The sequence below is a fragment of the Symphalangus syndactylus genome, chromosome 5 (genome assembly GCF_028878055.3).
Source record: "Symphalangus syndactylus isolate Jambi chromosome 5, NHGRI_mSymSyn1-v2.1_pri, whole genome shotgun sequence".
In the NCBI taxonomy this organism is placed as follows: domain Eukaryota; kingdom Metazoa; phylum Chordata; class Mammalia; order Primates; family Hylobatidae; genus Symphalangus; species Symphalangus syndactylus.
The window spans coordinates 95,865,454-95,889,883 of record NC_072427.2 but is presented as its reverse complement, the minus strand read 5'-3'; the positions used below and the strand labels follow the sequence as shown (position 1 = coordinate 95,889,883).

The following is a 24,430-nucleotide window of genomic DNA, read 5'->3' as shown; positions in this document are numbered from 1 at the left end:
ATGCATAACTTATTAATCCCATAAGCCTATTAAATATTGTTCTAAAAATTTAAACACACCTAACTAATAAAACTTATGAATTTACAAATTTAAAAATTCCTCAGTATTTAAACATTAATTACAAACTTCTTTAATAAAATTTTCCTAATCACTCAATTAAACTCACAAGTCTAATATTTAGATGCTTCAAACCATTTGGATATTATCACAGTGATAATGAAACTTCATTACAGTTACATTTAAAACAATTATAAAGGTACTAGTATTATGGACCTGATTTTTTCATTATATTTTTACTAATTTTTATGCTTTTCTGATCCTGAACTTGCAGTGACTATATAAGACAAAAATTTCCATACCTTCCTAGGTGTATTAGTCTGTTCTTGCGTTGTCATAAAGAACTACCTAAGACTGAGTAATTTATAAAGAAAAGACGTTTAATTGGCTCACATTTCTGCAGGCTGTACAGGAAGCATGGCTGGGAGGCCTCAGGAAACTTACAATCATGGTAGAAGGTGAAGGGGAAGTAGGCACATCTTACATGGCTGGAGCAGGAGGAAGAGGGCAAAGGGGGTGGTGCCACACACTTTTAAACAACCAGATCCTGTGAGAACTCACTCATTATCACAAGAACAGCAAGGGGGAAATCCACTCCCATGATCCCATCACCTCCCACCAGGACCCTCCTCCAATATCAGGGATTACGATTTGACATGAGAATTGGGTGGGAACACAAATCCAAACTGTATCACTAGGGTTATGATAATTTATCAGACCCAAAGTAAAAGCATGGTCTCAGCCTAGTCAAGGAAGCAAGCTCTAGGTTTTATATCAATTGGCTCTTCTTAGGATGTAGGGTGTACTAGCTACAACATCCAAGGAAATTTAATTCTGAACTTCTCAGCTGGGAACTTTTTAAAGTTAAATTTTGATTTCTATGTTTGCTGCATATCTTCTCTCTACCCTCCTACATCTGCTTGGTGCCCCTGTTCTCTGCCCTGGGAGCCTGCCCTGTATGGATGCATATATGGGATTATGGAGACTCTGCCTTCTGGTTGGGTTCAGCTAGTGGGGTGCCCAACGTGAGATCAGAGGCAGGCAGGAGGTGTCAAGGGTTGGTCCCTTCCTGCAAAGTGGTTTAGGCTGGCTGTGTCCCTCACTGCTCCTCTCAAGGTGGCCTGCTGTGCGTGACCCTCCCATACCATGTTTGGGTATTTCACATTCCTTGTCTCTTCTGTATGGATTCATAACAGTGCCAACACTACTAACCCTCGTATCCTGCCACCCCAGGTGGTTTCGCTACACTCCCTCCTATTTTTGTAATTATTCCGTCATTGAATGATCTCGTTTTGCCATGCCACATGTTTCCTGTTGGGATCCTGATGATGGTGAGGGGTTTAGGAGAGGCAGAGAGGTGCTCGAGTGCTCTGGACGCCCAAGGAGGTTAACTCTGACTGGCCAGCAGAGGGCGGGGACAGGAAGGGTGTCTCCCTGCGAGTGTGCTGATTTTATAAGATGGTGTCCAGTTTGGTCAGAACAGCCCGGAAGGCTTGCCTCAGGAACAGGCCTGCTGCAGACACCCCCAGGAGTGAGGATCCAGGAGACCATGGAAAGGCATCCAAGACGACAAGCTTGGCTGGGGGACCAAGACGATCCTCAAGGTGGGAATTACAACTTCCAGCATTATTGTAGACAACTAGCACAAAAAAACATTAATCAGACCCACCGCCAAAGGAATTGTCCTTAAATACAAGTCGTTAAACATCAAGCAGTTGCGGCAGCCTCTGCTGCTCAGCAGAGCCTGGTTCTTCGTTTCTTACATCGGCATCATCATTACTATTGTTGCCCAACTTCAAATGTGCTGGCTTAGGTGAGTGGGTGATTTGCCGAGGTCACGTCTTCATGGACTAACTGGAGAGCGAAGGCAATTACGCAGATAATTCACGCAGGAGCCTCACTTTGCAGAAGTTCGGTAATTACCTGAAGAGCTTGTTTTCCAGTGTCTCCAATGGTACATTCAGACAAAAACAATTCTGTTTTCTGGATGATTGCCTCGCTTCTTTGGCTGTGTGACTTTCGCCCCAGTGGAAAAGTGATATTCATCATATTATGGTCTGTGAGCCTGTGAAATCAATAAACAGGGTGTCGTGATCTGGGCTGGTAACAGCTCCAACTGTGCACAGCAAAACCCCCAGAGCTGTTCATTCTCCCACCACGCAATTCCCCTCTCGTTCTGTAGGCCTGAGGCCAGGGGCCCAGCCTCTCTTTTGTTGCCATTTCTGAGATGATGGTCCCCATTGCAGAGGTAAGTCTTTCACTGAGCTAATTTAAACAGCATAGGAACCCCCACTGTGTATCTAATGAATTAAAACCTCGAGTTCAGTGTTGGTGAGAGGTGACTGGCCACTTTGCGAAAACCAGCTCATGAGGTTGTTCCTTGGGCTCCTCAGTGTGGCCAGCACATGTGGGCAGCTGCCTGGGGGATATGATTTGGAGGATGCAAGGAAGGACCCTTGGCCTTCCACAGTGCCTGCGATTCCCCTGTTAGAGATATACTTCTTTGGCTCTTAAACTAGTGATTTCCACTTTTAAGAGCCTCATACTAAAATGTTACCTCTAAGAGAAAGGATATTTCCTTGGGACCACATGAGTGCAAATAATGATGGCAATGCTTGTTCTGTGCTTATAAGATCCTACTTTATCCTCGGAAGCTCTGTAGGAGGAAGGTACCATTATCATCTCCATTTTGTAGATGCGGCATCCGAGGCACAGAAAGGTTCAGTAAGTTGCCCAAAACCACATAGAGAATAAGTGTGAGGGCCAGGACTGGACCTGGGCAATCAACTTGGATCCCTGCTCCTTTCTTCTGCTTCTTGGAAGCTATTAGGTGAGTGCAAAAGGAATTGCTGTTTTTGCATTATTGGAACTTGCTGTTTAATATTGGAATATATTCTTCAATAAATGTAGTTATGTTATACATCATTTTAATGGGCATTTCTCACTTTTTTTTTTGCTAATGATGTTACTTGCTGTTTATGTTTATTTTACACTATGGAAATGATGTTAGACAAAAAGCAAATTTGAGTGATTTTCTTATTCAAGTTCAAAACGGGTCATAAAGCAGTGGAGAAAACTGGCAACATCAGCAATGCATCTGGCCCAGGAACTGCCAAGGAATGCGCAGAGCAGTGGTGGTTCAAGAAGTTTTGCAAAGGAGACAAGGGCCTTGCAGATGAGGAGTGGAGTGACCGGCCATTGGAGGCTGACAATGACTAATTGAGAGCAATCATGCTTTAAAATTGGTGAGGATGTACGGTCATGAAGAGGGAATTGGTTTAGGGGCAAAACACCTCTGAGAGTGCCCTCCAGAGTTGTGTGACATAGTGGCCCAGAGAGAGTGTAGAATCTCCAGGGCTATCCAAAACACTAAATTCTTTAGTACTTATTCATCGAATCAATGGAGAGACTTTGGGGATGGCATTTGGTACAGATCTGTAAGTAATGTATGAACATCCATTGGTCTCTAATAGCAGTAATGGCAATTTTAATCATCACAATTATTTAGCCTGTGCCTGCTCTGTGCACAGATCCTGTGCCATGTGCCCTGTCACACTTAACCCTTACAAGAGCCTGTGAATTAGAGCTAATATTCCTATTTTATAGCCCAGGAAAATAAAGCTTGGAGGGAGTCAGAATCTCTGATCTTATACAGTGTCTTGATCTGCTCCAGCTGCCATAACAAAGTATCACAGACCGAGTGGCTTCAACAACAGGCACCGATCAGGCACTGATTGCCTAATAGTGTTGGAGGCTAGAAGTCCAGGATCACCTGTTGAAAGGACTGGTTTCCCCTGAGGCCTCTCACCTTGGCTGGCAGGTGGCCGTCTGTGTGCATCCCAGGTGTGTCTCTGTGTGTCCAATTTTCCTCTTATAAGGACACCAGTCAGATTGGATTAGGGCCTACCCTAAAGACCTCATTTTAACTTAATCACCTCTTTAAAGGTCTTATCTCTAAATATAGTCACATGCTGAGTTACTTGGGGTTAGAGCTTCAACATATAAATTGGGAGGGGTGGGGTTCAGGGATACAATTCAGCCCCTTTCAGACAGCAAGTAGGATGAACTAAGGAGAAAAATGAGACTAAGGTGGTCATCAAGTCTCATTAGATCCCCTCTCAGAAGCCAGGTCTGGGGCAGGGGAGGTTTAAAGGTAAGAGCACCCACATGAGGCTAGGAGGACAAACCATGTCTCTCTCCTTCCTGCACTCCTTCCTTCCATCCCATACTAACTCATCAGTCTTCCCTATAGGTCAAAAGTATTGAATGGTGCAGTTAATTTCCTTCAGCCTAGAACCTAAACTCCAGAGTTATAATGAGAGACCCGTTCGTGCCCGCTGTGCACCAGGGCCAGATCGGAGCTGATGGGGAACCATGCCAAACACAACACCATTCCTTAGCGCATAGTTGAGGTGGAGCATGTGGAATGGGCCTGAGGTTCCTTGAATTCTTTTAGAGGCTGAGATCTATGCAGCCCTACGCCCCCAAAGCCCTCTCTCTGCATTCAATTTGTAGCAAAGTAAACAATTTGTAGCCAGTAAACAGGGAGTCCATTGTGACAATGTTCTGGGGACTGGGCTTCAAAGAGGCCTTTTGTTCTAAGTGATATTTAAAAATTCTTCATTAGCTATAAAAAGTTGTTTTAAAAACTCTTTCCCAGCACCCAAATACCTCTCATATGAAAAAAAAAAAAAAAACCCACAAAGCTTATGAATAACAAGGAACGGTCATTTGTGGCCCAGACTTCTAGTCTGGTCAAGTCGACGGGGTGTGAGAGGCTCAAAGAGAGAAGCTGCAGGCGAGGGAGCTGAGCCTCCTGTTGTGACAGGACTGAGGTGCTGCTGGGGACCGGAGTAAGACCATGAGCAAACCGAAAATGTCTGCAGTGTCGAGCCCTGTGATATGTGCACTATTGCTTGGGGACAATTTAAAGAAGGCAGGGCCACTGGCTCCCACTGTGGCAGGGGGCATCCTTCATCCAGGTCAGTTATCTAAACTGCAGTGTGAATGTTGCCCCCGCAGGGGAGTACACCAAGGTAAACCTGAGCCAGGCACAGCAAAAACCTCTAGAGGAAGAAAGCAGGGGGCACGTGAGCTAAGGAGACTGCGCGTGTCTCGTGGAGGGGTTAGGACTTGAATGGGCGCTTGAGGAATTTGGGCAGGGAAGTCTATTTTTCCGGTGGCTTCCTTAGGGACATGGAGAATCCCCAGCATCTATACTACCAAACCGCCTATATGACCCCAAAATGCTCCCAAGGGCATCATGAGTGCAACTGTTTTTAAACAATGGCCTGTCCCCTAGGGGCCATCCTATCTCCAAGGCTGGCCTCTCTGGAAAGCAATATCGCTTGGGGCCTGAGAAGCAGGCTAGCTATGGAATCTCCACATCTCCAAGAACATGCTCAGTTACTTCTCAGGAGCTCATAGGAAGCTCCTGCTGCCTTGCTGCCCATGGACTGGTCAAGAAACAGGAAGGTGCATTCTCCGAACACCCAATTTTGCAAAGATTATGGTCTAGTCGTTTCCCTAATCGTCTCTTTCAGCTATAACGTTTTCACATCCTTTTTTTTTTTTTCTGAGACAGGGTCTTGCTCTGTCACCCAGGCTGGAGTGCAGTGGTACAATCATACATAGCTCACTGTAGCCTCAAACTCCTAGGTTCACGTGATCCTCCAGCCTCAGTCTCCCAAGTAGCTGAGACTACAGGCACACACCACAATGCCCAGCTAATTTTTAAATTTTTTGTAGAGGTGGGGTCTTGCTATATTGTCCAGGCTGGTCTCGAACTCCTGGCCTCAAGCAATCCTCCCTCCTCAGCCTCCCAAAGTGGTAGGATTACAGGTATGAGCCACTGTACCTGGTCCACATCCTATTCTTTCTGAGGTGTTTGAGACCAAAATGCATTCTGAGAATTCTTAGATAAATTTCACTCTTTAGGTACCAATGGAGGAACACTGCAGTCACCTAAGTCATGTCCCTCCTTATGCTAGTAAGGAAACTGAGGCCAAGACAAGGAGCCCAATGCCCAAGGCACCCCCAGCAAGTTAGGGGCAGAGCTGAGCGACTGTCCCAGCGCCCTCCTCCAAAGCATCGTTGGACACATCAGCGTGATTCTTGCCTCCTGCTCCCAGCTCATTCTTTAGTTTTCACAGTGAGAATTCCAACCCTTTATCTGATGGCATTTACTCCCATTATAATATAAATATATTAACATTTGACCTGTGATCAGATCATTCCCTAGGAACAGGGTTTGGCAGGAGAGAAGGGAAGACCCTAAACTGTTCTTGTTGGTGCATGTGTGTATGTGCGTTTGTGTGTAGGGGTGTGTGTGTGTGAGGCAGACCAGGAGGAAGACCGGCAAGAATTAGGAGAAGGACAGAGAAAGGTAGAGACAAGTTGGCCCACTGCACAACACTGCCTCCATCTGGCCTGGCTTGGATGATCTGAAAGACTCTGATATTATCCAGAAGACTGGGGGTGCTGACTAAAGACTTCTCCAGGCGCTCAGAAGTTGTCCTTCCAAGCATATTCCTTGGCTCTCCGAGAACCACAAGTAATTGATGACACCTCCCACCCCAGCCCCCGCCTTCTTCACATCCTATTCTTTCCAGCTTCTGGGCAGATAGATGTGCTTGTTTGCAGACTCATTCATTCCAGGCTTTGCAGTAAAGTAATCTCAGACTTGACAAACACAGCATGGTCGCATTCATCGTGGTCACCTGGTCCTCATTAAGGCCATCAGGGGAGGCCGGTGCCTGGCTTTGTGATGAGCGGTTCCTCCTCCACGTGGGCTCCAAAGTGCCCAGCAGCCTTTTGTTGTTTGCGTGAAGGCCTTGGGTGACTCTGCCAGGCTCGGCTCAACATTTTCCACATGACTGATGGCATTCAAAGCTTTGCAATGCCAATGGGCAAATGTCTTGACTGGCTTTGTTTCTTGTTGGTTCAGGTGGAATAATAAGGCTGATTCTGCCAGAAATGTCAGTGTGAGGCTGGGAGGTTGGTGTTTGTTCATAAGGACGCAGGAAAGCAGATAGTTAGGTGCCTAGGTGCCCAGGTGACCTGGGGCTTGGGTGCCCAGTGCCAATGGTCAGAAAGGTTGCTTTGATGTTTTTCATTGTTAGTGAGACAGAGATGGTGTGCCTTAGGGGTAGGATGGGCCAACAAAAGGGGTCTTCCTGGGGGTTTTACAAATGCCTTATGCTCACTGGCTAGGCTGTTGTGTTTTTGTTTGTTTGTTCGTTTTTGGTTTTTTTGAGACAGAGTCTCGCTTTGTTGCCCAGGTTGGAGTGCAATGGTGCGATCTTGGTTCACTGCAACCTCCGCCTTCTGGGTTCAAGCAATTCTCCTGCCTCAGCCTCCCGAGTAGCTAGGACTACAGGAACGTACCACCATGCCCAGCTAATTTTTGTATTTTCACTACAAATAGGGTTTCACCATGTTGGCCAGGCTGGTCTCAAACTCCTGACCTCAAGTGATCCACCCACCTCGGCCTCCCAAAGTCCTGAGATTACAGGCGTGGGCCACCATGCCTGGTGCAGGCTGTTGTTAAATTCTGCTTCATGCAGTCTCTCAAAGCCACGTGGGGCCTGGGGGTGGAGTGGAGGGTGCTCTGGGATTTGTCTTTCATTTCTGCAGCTGTGAGAATGGCTTGGCCTCAGCCACAGCCTTTTCTCCTATTTTTCTCTTGCTTCATTGGGACATTTCCGGAACCAAATATATTCAACTAGTCCTCAGCATCAGGAGGTAATCAAATATCTGAATGCTGGTCCTTCCATTGTCTGATGACCAGATCCAGCTGAAACATCCAATTTTGTAAAATATTCTGCTCTGGCATTTCCATAATTATCTCCTTCTGCTATAACGTGTTCACATCCTGTTCTAACTGAGGTGTTTGGGACTTACGTGCATTCTGATAATGATGATAAATTCCATCCTTTGTGCACTAGAGTCATCAGGTGAAATTGCTTTCACTAGGGTGTTTTGTTCTACTGTACTTTGACGTGGATTCCAAAGTCTGCATCATACAGAAGACAGGCGATTGTAATTATTATTTTGAAATGGACACATTGCTGAGCTCCTGGAACTGAGCCTAAAGATAAACATGAGGACTCAGGGGCCTTGAAATCCATACCAAGCAGCTTCCTGATTCTTGCAGGCTCGTTTGGTCACTGCCAGACTAAACAGAAAGCTGCCCCTCCTCTCCCTGGGCCGGCACTTTGGGGCTTTTGTTAGTTGGGCAGGAGTGCAAATCCTTGAAGATACTCTCCGTGGAAAGCCTGCGTCTTTACATCCTCTGGCTGAGACCTTGGCCAGTGCTGGCAACGTGGCCTCGAGCTGCCCTGGAGTTCCTTGACATTTCCCCATTTGGGACTCTGGGGCCTTTGCTCCAACTTAGCCGTGTATCTCGGGGGGCATGAAGGAGAGGTAGCCTATGGTCTTGTTTTTCAGCCTCTGGAATTGGGAAGAAGCTTTGGAGTTAGGAAGAGTCCCAAGCCACAGGCCCTGGCCAGTTTCTGACCAGAGAGGTAGAGAGGCAATCGCGGAGGTGGGCTTTGGAGTGGTGAGGGGGCCTGGGGGCAGAGGGCAAGCAAGCAGGGAGTGTGTGTTTATTACCCTGTGCTAAAGGCGTATCCGATAGGTGTATCCGATGTCCCTCAGTCACTGAACACCCAGGAAGGATACCGTCATGTCCAGCCAAGCACCTGCAGACACATAGATTCATTGGCTCTCAGCCACATATGGTGAGGGAAACTCTACCTTGTCCCATATGGTGGCATTTCAGCGTCTACTGAGCATCACTTGCAACCCTCCCGGGCTGTTCCCTGGCAGGTCCTGGCAGTGCAGGTCAGTGTCTGGGACAGCAGCTCTTTCCACGGGGTTGCCTCCCTCCTCCTGCCTGCCACGTCTCCTGCTGGCTTCTCTTACAGCTTTCTCTATCTCCAACTCTCTCTTCCCTTTCCAGAAAGACACCAGAGTAGAAGGGGGGAAACCCTCCCATCCAGGGAGTTCCCTCTTTTCATTCCTCTGTCTTTGGTTCTTAACCTCAAGCACTCCCTGGTCCCACCTGGGTGACCCTGCTTCAAGGTAGCTCGCCTTAGGGGCCTGTTTTCCCTTGTCTTTGGAAAGCAAGCCCCAGAGGTGAGTCAGCATTCAAATATAGAACATGTTCCTCGGAATAAAGAAATCCCCGCTTACAGTGTGGCTGGCGAGGGTGTGGGGCACAGATGTGTGGAGGGTGGGCACACAGAGAGGGGAAGGGACATGGGTTGGGTCGGGGTAGGCCAAGTGACCCCACCATGTCGCAGAAGAACCTCAGCTGGGTCACAGGAAGTGGCATCCAGGAGTCACCATGGAAGCCACAGTTTAAAATGTCAGGCCACCCTCCTCACAGCTGAGGAGGGGGCAGATAGGCTGATGGGGGAAAAGTGCACGAATTTTTCTGGTTCCATCAATGCCTCTGAGAATCAGCAGAGAGCAAAAAGAGCAAAGCCCAGACACGTGACCTGGTTGAGGACCCTACACTCCTTGAAGGCAGGAATCAAGCCTTGTTCATGTTTGCATTTCAACACCAAGCACAGTTCCAGGCTCCAAGTCAAGGCCCAGGAAGTGCTGGCTGCCCTGAAGGGGCTCAGCCTGAAGATGTCGGGCCCAGGTGTAGGAAGCAGAGCCAGAGGACCAGGATAGGGAGGCACTGGGCCCAGGGTGGTGAGTTTCTGTAGATGCTGGGCTAAGAGGGCCATTGGCAGAAGAAAATCATGGAAAGGCATTTTGATGACATTTCTTCTTAAAAAATTTTAAATAATGAGCACTCATTTTCACAGTACTCATCAGAACAACACAAAGATGCAATCAGAACAAGTTGTACTTCCCTTCCGACCCTTCGCTCTCCCTCACCCAGGTAAACAATTTTCTTTCTCCTTAGAATTCTGAGATTTCACCAAGTTATGCCTAGGTGTGTGTCATTTAAAAAATAACCCTGTCTGGGACTTGGGCCTTTCAATATGCAATCTAAAGTCTTCTGGCAGGTCAGGGAAATTTTCCTCTGTTATTTTTTAAATAGCACTTTTCTTCCATCTGTTCTCTCTTTCTCTCTTTCCTTCTGGAACATTTGCTATTTGAATGTCATGCCTCTCGTTTTGTCCTTTAAGTCTCTTATCATTCCCTCCTGGGTTCCACCTCTTTGTGTTTTTATGTTGTGAACTCCTTCCTCTACTTGATCTTCTGAACCTCAAATTCACTGCCCCACAGTGATCGTCCTCTTTTCAGCCCATTTTCTGAGTTTTGCAGGCTTGCAGGAAGACCCCCAGGCTTTAGCTCTCCTGAGCTGCCTTTGGTTTATCTGTGGTGAACGTAGGACCCAGGGGAATTGAGGATCTGGCTGGGGTTGGGGTGGGATCTTGGCAAGGAGAGCCCAGCGGAAGTCACAGCCAGAGTCCCTCTAAGGGGAGGCAGAGTCCTGGGGAATAGGAGGCCTCTGACAGAGCCAAGTAAAGACTGAGCACACAGCCACAGCCTCTGGAACACCATCTGCAGTGTGGCAAGATGCAGTCAGAAGACAGGACGTGGCCCAGGAGGAGGAGAAGGAGGAGGAGGAGGAGGAGGAGGAGGAGGCAGAAGTCCCTGCACCACAGAGGTTCAGGCGTCCTCTCTGACTTGAGGTTCCGAACCCACCACCACCCAACTTTCAGAGGCTGTGACCACCTTCGGGCCAGGGAAGAAAAACTTCAGTGACTTAGAACTTGTGTTTGTTTTGTTTTTCCTAGAAAGTCTGAACATAACTGCGAGAGCTGTTTAAATTTAGGATCTAAGTTATAAAGCAGATAGGACTAAAAATTCTTTTTCCTACTAACTAGCAGTAAAGACCCAGAAAGAAGACAAATAAGTAAGTTTTAGACAAAATAAAGGGACTTGGCTTTATTTCCTGCACATCCAGGTTGCACTGTGAGTTGGAATTTGCAACTGTCCCCTACCCCATGCTTTCATGCCTTTTTTTTTTTACTTTTTCCAGCCCCCATTGGCTAGCAAATGACCTAAAATGCATCGGAAAAACAGCAAAAAGGGAAAATGCTCACTAGAAAATGAGCATAAGACTTGAATAGACATTTCTCCAAGGAAGATAAACGAATGGCCAACAAGTGCATGAAAAAGATGCACCATGTCATTAGCCATTAGGGAAATACACATCCAAACCACAACAGTATGATAACACTTCACACCCACGATGACGGCCACAATTTTTTTTTTTTTTTTAGAAAAGAGAAAATGGCCGGGTGCGGTGGCTCATGCCTGTAATCCCAGCACTTTGGGATGCCGAGGTGGGTGGATCACTTGCAGCCAGGAGTTCAAGACCAGCTTGGCCAACATGGTGAAACCCCATCTCTACTAAAAATACAAAAATTAGCTGGGCGTGGTGGCGGGTGCCTGTAATCCAAGCTACTCGGGAGGCTGAGGCAGAAGAATCGCTTAAACCCAGGAGGCGGAAGTTGCAGTGAGCTGAGATCATGCCACTGCACTCCAGACTGGGTGACAGAGTGAGACTCTGTCTCAAAAAAAAAAGAGAGAAGAAAAAATAAGTGTTGGTGAGGATATGGAAAAATTAGAACCCTTGTAACATTGCTGGTGGGAAAGTAAAATGGTCACTATGGAAAAGAGTTTGGTGGTGTCCCAGTAATTTAAACACAGAATTCCCATGTGAGCCAACAATTCCAGGTTGTATACCCCTACAATCAAAACAGGTGTTCAAATAAAAACAGGTGCACAAATGTTTATAGTATCTCCATTCACAATAGCCAAAAGTTGAAAGGAACCCAAATGTCCATCAACAGATGTATAGATAAACAAAGCGTGGTATATCCTATCCATACAATAACATATTATTTAACCATAAAAGGGAGCAAAGTATCAATGTATGTTACAGATGGAGGAATCTTGAAAACACTATGCTAAGTGAAAGAAACCAGATGCAAAAGCCCACATACGATATGATTCTATTTACGTGAAATGTCCCGAACAGGCAAATCCACAGACACAGAAAGCTGGTTAGTGGTAGCCAGGAGAAAGGTACAGGGGAGAAATAGGGAGTGACTTAGAGGGTGGTGAAAAACTTCTGAGACTAGATAGCAGATGGTTGCATAGCATTGCGAAGATACTCAAAGCTACTGAATTGCACACTTCAAGATAGTAAATTTGGTGTGTGTGGATGCACACCTGTAGTTCCAACTACTAAGAAGGCTGAGCTGGGAGGATGGCTTGAGCCCAGGAGTAAAAGGCTGCAGTGAGCTATGATTGTGCCACTGCACTCCAGCCTGGACGACAGAGGGAGACTCCTTATCTTAAAAAAAAAAAAAAAAAAGTAAATGTGAAGTTGTGTGTACTTTACCACAATTTTAAAAAATCCATACAGAGGATGCTATCGCTGAAATATTGACCTCATATTAAGAATAGCCTGCATTCAGTAAGTGTTCAGCATGTGCTGGGCATTTTGTGTGGACTATTTGTTTTGGTTCTTACAGCGATCCCAGGAGATAATATCATTATTCCCATTTTGCAGGTGAGGAAACAGACTTAGCTCAAGGGACAGCCCAAATCCCAGAGAGTCTGACTCAGGAACACAAGCACTTAGCTGTCCCAGCACACAGCGAGGTGGGAGGGAAGGAGGGAGCTGCCAAGGCTTCCTTCCTTCTTAGGCCCATAGGTTAGAGTTCAGGGCACAGCACCCAACTTGGATGGCACAGGGTGCTCCGTCCTGGCCTTGGGCTGAAAAGAGGGCGGCACTATTATAATTGCTTCTGGCTTTTGTCTCTAACATGTGGAAACACAGGGTGGGTAAGGGAATCTAGAAGGAGACGTCCTCCTAAAGCCCGTTGGAAGGACGCCCAACGTTGCAAGGATGATCGTCCATGAGGGAATAGCTGGTATTACCTGGTGCCTGAATGTAGGGCCTTCTCCTCTCTGGAGAATGTGGGCCTGACCCCAGGGAAGCCACTTCTTCACCATTTCCCAGCCCTGGAGGCTGCAGTCCTCTCATGCCATCACTTCCCATTAGCTTCCAACAATAAAGAGCCCAGACTCAGCCTGCTGAGCCAGAGAGATGAGGAGGCATTGGCAGGAAGCCACTGTGGAGGGGGCAGCTGCCTCTCAGAACTGACTTTGGGGTGGTGGCTGGCTCTTTCCCTGCTGTAGCCAACTGGGGGCAAAAACTCCAACTGAAGGACAAGTTTCAAGGGTGGGTTGGGGTGAGCAGAAAGGATGAGTCCCTGGCAGTGGCTGTCCCAGCCGTGGGCCACCGTGCCTGGGTCTCCAGTGAAATCCTGTCCAGTTGTCATCATTAGAAACCCAAGCCCTGACTCTGGGGTCAGAGGTGACTGTGAGTGGAGTGGACTGACCCAGATGGGTGATCACAATGACCAGAGGAGGGAGCAATGGCTGCTTCTGGATGGGTAGGGGGTAGAAACGCCATTTGAACTCTATCCTGAAGATTCGGCATTGGGCAGTAATTGGCATCAAAGCCACAGTCCTGAAGTAGGGCAGCATCACTTCGCTCTTATCTTTGAGGAACTTTTTTTTTTTTTTTAAGAGATGGGGTCTTACTTTCTCACCCAGGCTGGAGCACAGTGATGCACATGGCTTACTGAAGCCTCAAACTCCTGGCCTCAAGTGATCCTCCCACCTTGGCCTTCCAAAGTTCTGGGATTACAGGCATGAGTCCCTGTGCCCAGCCAGAAGCTTTCTGATGATATTATAACTTGGGCCTCTTGTGAGTTACTAAATTGAAGTGGCCAGTCCTGTTCAGCTCTCATGCCAGCTTCTATTTGTTATGCCTTCTTGGACCACAGGGTTGAGAAGGATTCTAAGTCTAAGGCTTAGTGGAAAAGATAACCATTGTTGATAACCAATGCCTGCAGTGGGCAGATAGCAGGAGCAGCAGTGGCCGTGGCTAACTCCTGCAGCGTGGGCAGCAGCTCCTGTTAAAACGGTGGCTCAGCTAAGGGTTGGGATAAGCATCCCTGTTATCACACGTGTTCATGGGAATGATTACAAGGGAATTCATGCCTGGACAGTCTCTGGAGGTGATGATCACCCCCTTCCATCCAGAAAAATAAATCCTTCCAGAAAGACTCCTTCCTTTCTTCTCCGTTATCTTGTGCTCCCAAGAGTAGCAGCAGGTCAAAGAAAAGGGCTATTTCCTCCTCTTTCCCCGGGAAGGAATCAACGATTGGCGGGAGGGTCCTCTTTCTCCAAGGCTGTTCTGGAGCTCTTGCTGGCTGAGGGCAGCTGCAGCCACACAGCTCATTTCTTGACATGGAAAGCTGAAACTTCTCGGATCCCAAGCTAAACACCGCTCCTGCAAAACATCCAGTTTTTTTTTTCATGGGCCCCTGGTGAATTAAAACCCAGAAGCCAGAGGCCCACCTGCCAATTATTGCAGTTAATTCTGTGCAGGCTTGACTCAGGAACCGAGACAGAGTGTTCTGTTTGCTACCGGGGGTGCGCAGGGCGGGCGGGTGGGAGCCGGCTGTGGCCACGGCGCTGTGAATGCCCTCTGTGTGTGCCGGGCTAGGCCTGGCAGCCACAGTGCCCTCCCTTGCACCGTGAGCTTGGCATCCAAGTGTGACTTCAGTGGGGCCTCTTTCTCCTTGAGTCTGCCTAAGATCGAAGATTCTGTCAGGAACTTTCCTTCCTTCTGCTACATGTGCAGCCCCCTGCATGCCCCTGAGGAACTCAGTGACAAACACTTTTATTTTTTCCAAGGAATAAGAGAAAACAGCACTCAGCTTAAAACTGTGGGGTTTTTCTGTGGCCTTTTCTCCTCTGACCCAATTGCCTTGCAAGATCCCGCTGGTTTGGGGAGAGAACAGTCACCCTTTGTTCCCTGGAAGCCCCTTTTGTAGTGGGCCACCTTTGAGTTCCAGCTTGGTCTTGCCTCAAGGTGACATCAATGCTGGTTGCTCAAGGCTCTCCCTGCTGGGTTCTTCTAGGGCCCCTTCGGTCGAGTCATTGGTTTATTTATTAGTTCATTCACTCCTAGGCCCTGGGAAGACTGGAGGAAAAGATGGAGTTCTTGCCCTCTAGGAGTCAAGCACGAAAGTAGCAAATGGTTGAGGGCTGATTGTGGGGCACAGGGAGCCAAGGCTGGACTCTCCGGATTAGACCCTGTCCCTGTCCCCTGCACACAAGTCACATAGAGCAGCCCCTGGCATGTGGTGCAAACGTATAAGGAGGGGCTTCATCTAACCGAGGGGGAGATGCTACCCAGGAAGTTGTCCCTAAGGAGGGGGGTTTAAGTGGAGACCTGAACAGTGAGTAGATGCAGCAGGGAGTAGAAATGAAGGGGCAGGAAAGCAGGCTCAGGAGAGGAAACGGGGTAGAAGTCCCCAAGGCACAGGGATCCTTCTAATAACTGAGAAATCCAAGAGGCCTGGAGTGCAGACAGCTAGGAGAAGCCCAGCATAGCATGAGCTAGGGCGGGTGCCAGGTGGCCATGCCTGGCCTCAGAAGCCAGGATAAGAATGTTGGCCTCCTTCTTCAGGATGCAGGGAACCGATGGGATGACTTGAGCATCCCCAGTTTTGAGCACTGCACCACAGCTCCTGCTCTTGTCTTCTGGACCAAATACTTGGCCCCTGGACATCATCTTCCAATGACTCAGAAAGATAAGCCACGCAACAGTGGGGTTGCCTGTGGTGAATACTATACCAGGACCAAGGCTGGTGGAAAGATCATGAGACCTAAGCCCTGACTCCAGGGTTGGAGGTGACTATGAGTGGAGTGGACTGAGTGGACTGACCTAGAGATGGGTGACCACAATGCCCAGGGGAGGGAATAATGGCTTCTCCCGGATGGGAAGAGGTTGGAGAACATTTGGACAGGAAATGCCATTTGAGCTGCATCTTGAAGATGAGGTTCTTGGATGAAGGCCTTCTGAGTCACAAGACCGGGGGTGCAGAGGTGTGAAGGGAATGGTGGGTTCAGGATCAGGGTTCGGAGGGAATGTTTTATTGGGCTCTGCATCTCCTGACCCTGGAACATTCGAGCCTCCTTACTGACCCAGACAGTGGGTGGCTGATGGGAACCATATGCTGGAAGTCTTGTGGTGGGGCAGGAAGGGGCCTCATTCCAAACCCCATGCTGAGAAAGGAGCTGGCTGGCTCGGACCCCTTATTGTCCCCTGCTGGGAGGGGTGATGCTGAGGCTTGCTGGACTAGTTCCCCTTTGATGAAGAATTCCATCCTCTGGGATGGGCAGCAAAGAAAGGGCCAGCCTGGACTTCTGTCAGCTCCCCGCTGCATCTTAGACATGCCTATCCTGGGAGATTTCTGGACCAGAAAACTCATCTTTAAAAAGCTTCATACCTGCCCCAGGTCCCAGGGGATCTCGTGTCCCGTGCTCCCCTCCGGCCCCAGCTGCAGCAAATGTCTCCTTGCAGGGGCCCAACTCCCAGTAGCCACCTTAATCACATGGCAGGAGTGTCTATTTTCGTTACATAAACAGAGTTGTCTACATTTGGATTCCGGGGCTGGCTACAGGAATTTGTAAACAGCATGGTGTACGTGTTTCACAGAAAGTTGCCAGGCTGTGCTCTCTTTCCCACTGCCTGTTGTCCAGTTTTCCCTTTTATAGAGAGTCTGGCTGGGAAAGAGAGACAGAACTTATTTGGGAATAGAGGACAATCTCTCAGGCAAATTCCTCTCCCCCCCACCCTAGTCACCGCTACCTCCTCAGCTTCAATTTTGGGGTCTGATGCAAAATTAAGACCCTTCTGAATTATGAATCCCTCCTAAATGCTAGCTTCTATAAATATAAATATAAACCTCATGGAAAACCAATTTGGGGAGATTTTATTCCCGGAAGGGTAAAAAGGAATTTTGAAGTTTGAGGTGGATTTTAAAACTCTTGGACACTGCTGTCCCTATCTGAGCCGAGACCCCGTATAACATCATGACATTCCGCTGGCCTCCTCTTCCACTTCCCCCGGGGGCTGTCTTGAGCTTGCAGCAGGGGCTTTTAAGGCTCTAGAGTGAGGGCAGCAGCAGCCCCAAGGAAAAGAGGGGTGCTCACTTTTTCCTTTCATTTAAAAACCATTAATGAAGCACCTAGTGAGATTAGATGCTGTGTTCAGCACTGTGGGCCTGAGAAGATGTTTAACACAAATCACTGGTGTCAAAAAACTGCAGCAAGTCCGAGCATGGTGGCTCACACCTGTAATCCCAGCACTTTGAGAGGCCAAGGCTGGCAGATCACTTGAGGCCAGGAGTTCACCACTAGCCTGGCTAACATGGTGAAACCCCATCTTTATTAAAAATACAAAAATTAGCCGGGCATCGTGGTGCACACATGTAATCCCAGATACTCAGGAGGCTGAGACAGAGAATCACTTGAATCCAGGAGGTGGAGGTTGCAGTGAGCCGACATTGCGCCACTGCACTCTAGCCTGGGAGACAGAGCAAGACTCCATCTTAAAAAACAGACAAACAAACAAACAGCCTGCAATGAAAGGTGGACATGTTAAGAGTCACTGAGATGGATTTGGGATGGCAGAGTGGATTTGCTGAAGAAATGAATGAAAAATAGGTCTGTGACTGACAATGAAGCCTGTTACAGTGGTTGAAGTTGAATCTGAATCTTAAATTCAGTGTAGGCTAACTTTTGCTCTAACTGAAAGCTAGGGTCACAAGCCATCCTGCTTTGCCTGGGACTAAGGGGATACTCAGGACACAGGATGGAAAAGTTCTCAGGCAAACTAGTGCAAATTGGTCACCCTACTTAAAATTCAAAGAAAAGAGAACGAGGAAGAAAAGCTCCTGTATAGGAACTATCCAAACTAGGAAAAACAACCACGAGAGGTCACTGGGACATGAAGCATATATGAGCAGTTATTTTTCTCCTTTTATGGGAGAATGAAGAAAAAGAAAATAATCTACCCATGTAGAAAGAAATAGAGGGAAATTAATGAGTTATGAGAAAATGGGCATTGACAATCAAAACAAAAGGGCTTACATTCTTAAATCATTCTCGAACAAACCTGGCATTAAAGCTACTGATACATTTTAACTTCTGCACAGAGAACTGCAAAGAAATGCATGGCTTTTAATCACTCCAAATGCTGTAAGGGTCTGAACACATCCATTTCCCAAGAGCATCTGTATTCAGAAAAGGTGAAGTTAGAATAAGCAGCAGTTTAAAATAATGTTTAGTAAGAACGGTTTTATGTTATACCTAGATGTCGTATTTCTTTACTGGTTGCTCTAAAGTGTATCCTTTTTAGAAAGACGTGCAGATGTTAATAGTTAATGATTTTCAAGGAAGCAAGGATGTCTGCTATTTTAATAAAGAGCTTACTGTGCTAGAAATGTCATAGTTAGTCTGGAAGCATGCACCGTGATGGCAGATCAGTTGAGGGCTCTGGGAAAGTGTAGCCGGTCCCTTGGATTAATAAAGCTCAGCTTTGGCGCCACCTGGCGGTAGCTACCCAAATTTCAGGTACAGAACCCAGGAAGAGAGAAACACATCCCGCATTTTAAGTTTAGCAAGTGGCAGAAGGCCAGGCGCGGTGGCTCACGCCTGTAATCCTAGCACTTTGGGAGGCCGAGGCAGGAAGATCGCTTGAGCCCAGGAGTTGGAGACCAGCCTGGACAACATGGCGACACCCCATCTCTACAAAAAATACAAAAATTAGGCATGGTGGCGCGTGCCAGGCTGAGGTGGCAGGATCTGTGGAGCCCAGGAGGTCAAGGCTGCAGTGAGCCGTGACTGCATCACTGCACTCCAGCCTGGGTGACAGAGTGAGACCCTGTCCAAAAAAAAAAGGCAGCAGAGGGCCATTTCTATCACCAAAAGCAGTATTTTATGCATTTTGAATTGTGATGAGTTGTGCAAAAGAACCTGGGTTCTCTTGTCCAAAACTTTTCATTCAGAGTATGAGTTTTTGTAGCCTTTTTTTCTCAGCTGTCAGATGAGGTTCTTTGTAACTACCTTGCAGGGTTGGCATAGAACCACAGCCATGGTATATAAAGTTTCTTACGCCATGAAATACTATGCAGCCATAGAAAAGAACAAGATCATGTCCTTTGCAGGAATATGGATGGAGCTGGAGGCCATTGACCTTAGCAAACTAACACAGGGACCGAAAACCCAATATCACGTGCTCTCACTTATAAGTGGGAGCTAAATGATGAGAACTAATGGACACAAAGAGGGGAATAACAGATGCGGGAGCCTGCTTGAGGGTGGAGGGTGAGAGGAGGGAGAGGAGCAGGAAAGACAATGATTGGATACTAGGCTTAGTACCTGGGTGACAAAATCATCTTTATAACAAACCCCCATGACACAAGTTTATCTATATAACAACCCCTGCACATGTACCCCCTAACCTAAAATATAAGTTTTTTTTTTTTAAGAAGCTATTACTTTAAATAAATAAATCAATAAAGTTTCTTGCACATTGCCTGGCACTCATGAGTTGCTCAATAAATGGGAGTAGCTGAGCCGGTAGCAATGGCTGCTGACGTTACTGATGGGCAGGGTGAACCTGAAAGTGCTGGTTGTGGGCTGTAGGTTCAGACTGCACCTGAACTTTGCTGCCGTCAGTAATTTCCTGAGAGTAGATAATGCAGGGTTGCTTGAAGAGTGGAGACACATGAGAGTCTGAAAGTGCTGCTGGAGCCTGAGCTCTCTAACGGAAGCAGAGCACAAGGTCAAGTTTCCTGGGCAAGACCTTTCCCAGAGGCTCGAACAAGGACCTAAGTTCCTGCCCAACCTTTGACAAGTTTCCACAGATGTTATGAAGAGGAGACAGTTCTTTCTGAGACTGGGCAAACAGGGAAGGTAGTGAAAAATACTAATAATTTGATCTGTTTTGTTTTGTTTTGTTTTGTTTTTGAGACAGAGTCTCGCTTTATTGCCCAGGTTGGAGTGCAATGGCATGATCTCGGCTCATTGCAACCTCTGCCTTTTGGGTTCAAGTGATTCTCCTGCCTCAGCCTCCCCAGTAGCTGGGACTGCAGGTGTGCACCACCATACCTGGCTAATTTTTGTATTTTTAGTAGAGACAGGGTTTCACCATATAGGCCAGGCTGGTCTTGAACTCTCGAGCTCAGGCAATCTGTCCACTTCAGCTGGGATTACAGATGTCAGCCACCACACCCAGCCTAAATACTAAGAACGTTTAAAGAAGGAATTGATGCTTATAGAATTTTGGTTCCTTTTTCTGTAGAATCGATAGGCTGGACTAGATCATCTTTAAGGCCCCATATAGCTGTTTTGTGTTTTTTTGAGACAGGGTCTTGCTCTGTTGCCCAGGCTTGAGTGCAGTGGTGCAAGCCCAGCTCACTGCAGCCTTGACATCCTGGGCTCAAGTGATTCTGCCTCCATCAGCCTCTTGAGTTGCTGGGACCACAGGCATGCACCACCACACCTGGCTAATTTTTATTTTTATTTGTAGAGTCAGGAGTCTCACTACGTTGCCCAGGCTGGTCTCAAACCTGGGCTCAAGTGATCCTCCCACTTCTGCCTCTTGAAATCCTGGGATTACAGAAGTGAACCACCACCCTTGGCTAATTCTAACATTCTTGAATCCTAAGAGTTCATGACCAAGGAATACAAAAAGCACAGCCTCGTTGGTGAGGATTTGGAGCAGCTGGATCTTCATTCATTGCTGGTAGGGATGTAAAATGGTCTAGCAACTCTGAAAACTCATCTGGCAGTTTCTTATAAAATTAATCATGTACCTGCTATGTAACCCAGAGATTGCTCAAAGAAATGAAAATATATGTTCACACTAAAACCTGTACATGAATTTTCATAGCATCTCTATTTGTGATAGAAAAACTGGAAATAACTCAGAGTAACAGATATTTAATGGTTAAATATTCATATGATGGGGTACTACTCAGCAATAAAACAAAAGTAGCTCCTGATATACACAACTCGGATGGATGTCAAGAGCATTATATAGAGTGAGGAAAAGCTGATCTCAAAAGATTGCCTACTGTCTGTTCTTATTTCTTTAACGTTCTCAAAATAACAGATTTATAGAAGGGATACCTGATTAGTGGTTACCATGGCCTAGGGATTGCAGAAAGGGTTCAACTATTAAGGGGTGGCACTAGGGAGTTTCTTAAGAGTGATACAGCAATTTTGTTCCTTGGTTGTGGTGGTAGTTTCCCAAATCTATACATCAGATTAAATTATATCAAGGCTGGGGGTGGTGGCTCATACCTATAATCCCAGCACTTTGGGAGGCCGAGGCGAGAGGATCGCTTGAGACCAGGAGTTGAGGACCAGCCTGGGCAACCTAGCAAGATCCCATCTCTACAAAAAATAACAATCACAAAAGATTAGCTGGGTGTCATGGCGTATGTGTGTAGTCCCACCTACTTGGGAGACTGAGGCAGGAGTGTTGCTTGAGCCCAGGAGTTGGAGGTTACAGTGAGCTGTGATCATGCCACTGCACTCCAGCATGGGTGACAGAGCAAGACTTTGTCCCGCCTACACACAAAAAATTGCATCGCTGGGCACGGTGGCTCACATCTATAATCCCAGCACTTTGGGAGGCTGAGGCAGGTGGAGCACCTGAGGTCAGGAGTTCAAGACCAGCCTGACCAACATGGTAGAATTCCATCTCTACTAAAAATATAAAAATTAGCTGGGAGTGGTGGCGGGCACCTGTAACCTCAGCTACTTGGGAGGCTGAGACAAGAGAATTGCTTGAACCTGTGAGGCGGAGGTTGCCTGATCTCATATCATGCCACTGCACTCCAGCCTGGGCAACAGAGACAGACTCCATCTCAAAAAAAAAAATTGCATCAAATTACACACACACACACACAAATGAGTGCATGTAAAGATGGTGAAATGTGAATACGGTCTGTGGTCTATGTAGCCACAAGGATTGTATCAGCATCAATTTCCCACTTTTGATATTATACTATAGCTATGTCCCATGTTACTATTGGAAGAAGCTGGGTGAAGGGTACACACAAAATGTTTGCAATTTCCTGTGAATCTATAATTCTTTGAAAAAATAGCTTAAAAAGAGAGAAATGTACAAAATGGTTGTATCCTGCATTCTCTAAAATTTGAAAAAAAAAAATGGAAAAAAGAAAAGCAAATTCCAAAGCCTTTCTCTGGGCTGTTGGCAGCTGCTGCAGGCAGTGGAGGGAGTGCCACCTGCCCAGAACACATGTGGCTGGTGTTCATTGTCACTGCAGAGGTGACACGTCTGGACTTTGACCGCTGCTTGTGAACCAGGCACACTCGGCAGCACAGTGGGGACACAGTGTGGCCATTTTGAACACCACAGCCTGAGATTTAGACTTCTTTCTCTGGCCCTAGCAAAAGGGACCCTATGGTAAACACCCTGCCTAGTGAGGTTTGAAAGACAATAAATGAGACTGTGGTTGGCAGGGGTTCTCCAGATGTGGACAGCAGGCTCTCCTGGGCTATGCCCTTTCTGAATACTCAGTCAAGCTCTGCTATCTCCGTGAGATTACTCATTGGAAGCAAATTCTGAAAGCCACCCCACTTTGGAATCCCAGAGAGGCCTGAAGATGAGTTTCCTTTAAGACAAGGCAAGGAACCATGGGTTTGTTCTAAATTTTCAAGGACATGGAATCCTTTGAAAAGATTTCTTAAGGGAGCAGGTGCTTGGCCGTCCCCATTGAGTCCAAACCTGAGAGCATCGGGAAATTGGAGGTGGGACTCCGTGGTGGGGGGGGCTGTTCCCAGGGAGAAGCTGGGGGCCCTTTTCCTGCCCTGAACACTCTCCATCCTGGGCTTCTGTCTTTGAATCAGAAACAACAGTTCCAGGGAAAACCCACTTCAAAATCTGCCCAAACAAAAGGCTGTGAGAATAAGGAGATGTTGTCAAAAAATATGTCTTTATGGTTCGGATCTGTGTCCCCAACAAATCTCATGTCGAATTGTAATTCCCCAGTGTTGGAGGTGGGGCCTGGTGGGAGGTGACTGGATCATGGGGGTGGATTTCTCATGAATGGTTTAGCACCCTCATGCCCTTGGAGCTGTTCTTGTGTTAGTGAGTGAGCTCTCGTGAGATCTGGTTCTTTAAAAGTGTGGCATCGCCCCCCGCCCTCTTCCTTTTACTCTGGTCATGAGAAGTGCTGGCTCCCCCTTTGCCCTCTGCCATGATTGTAAGTTTCCTGAGGCCTCCCCAGAAGCTGAGCAGATGCCAGCATCATGCTTCCTGTATAGTCTGCAGAACCACGAGCCAAAGTTTAAGAGGTTTAGCCTGTTTTCTTTATAAACTACCCAGTCTCAGGTATGTCTTTATAGCAGTGTGAAAATGAACTAATACATACACATCTGTCAGAAAAAGATACAACATTTAATAACGATGGACTGTAAACATCAAATATTTTTATTTACAAACAAATAAAGTTTTTATATAGAACTAAAATGATTTCTATAACACCTGTTTTCACTGTTCTTCAATATTTCTCTTTTAACTTTTCAAAGATTTTCTTTTAAAAATTTTTTTTTGTAGAGATGGGGTCTGACTATGTTACCCAGTCTGGTCTTGAACTCTTGGCCTGTGATCCTCCCTCCTTGGCCTCCCAAAATGCTGAGAATACAGGTAAGAGCCACCATGGCCCAGCCAAGATTTTTTTTTATTGTCTGTACTTAAGATATGCAACAAGAAGTTTTGACATACATATATGGAGTGATTACCACAGACAAGCAAATTAACATACCGTTAACATATTACATCAACCATTAACATGTCCATGTTCTTGTGTGTGTGGGGGGCGGGTATGTGTGGTAAGAGCACCTAAAACCTACTCTCTTGGCAGATTTCCAGTATACAATGTTTACAATGCTTATAAACATGTTTCTTTATTAAAACAAAACAAAAACCCACCACATATATGGAAAGAGCTGTGCTGGATGCCTTAAGAGGAAGCTTGATGGTTCTAAGCAAAGGCCAGAAAGGGGCCTGATCTATGGAAAAACTGGAAAGCCGGCCAAGTTTGCTGTGAGAGCCCTTTCTCTCCTCCCATCTGTGCTGATCTGCTTTTTTCCTACAAAAGCCCATTGGCCTTTTATAGTTCCTGGGGAAAATGAAGCCCCCACGGTTCTGCCTCCTTGAGTTCCAGGCCTTTCCCCCTCCTCCCCATCCAGTTTTAACACCCACACACCTGTGGCCTGCATGCTGGCGGTTCTTTTCTGTTTGTTTTGATCCTCTTCCTCTTTGAAAATCATCTTTGTAAAACAAACCTAATACGGCACCATTTCCCTCCAGATTCACGCTCCAGGAAGAAAGGGTGCTGAAGGGTACAGGGGGCCTCACAGCCCACATCATCTGTGTGTTACATTCATTTTCCACTAACAGAAATCAAAGAACATACCCTACCATTAG

General features: G+C 46.9%; 1 protein-coding gene across 3 annotated transcripts in view; it reads left to right on the top strand.

The window, feature by feature from the left end:
* The first annotated feature begins 2,800 nt into the window (after window positions 1–2,800).
* Window positions 2,801–24,430, top strand: part of KCNE2 (potassium voltage-gated channel subfamily E regulatory subunit 2) — a 36,208-nt gene continuing 14,578 nt past the window's right edge. For 2 of the 3 annotated variants that reach the window (XR_008657858.2, XM_063639309.1), the window contains exon 1: window positions 23,502–23,647. Coding sequence is in view for 2 of the 3 variants with exons in the window: in XM_063639309.1 (XP_063495379.1) it covers window positions 23,573–23,647 (75 nt within the window). In the remaining variant the exon portion in view is untranslated. Of the gene's footprint in view, window positions 2,888–23,501; window positions 23,648–24,430 lie in introns of those variants that run through there. The other variant, XM_055279603.2, reaches the window with a different exon arrangement.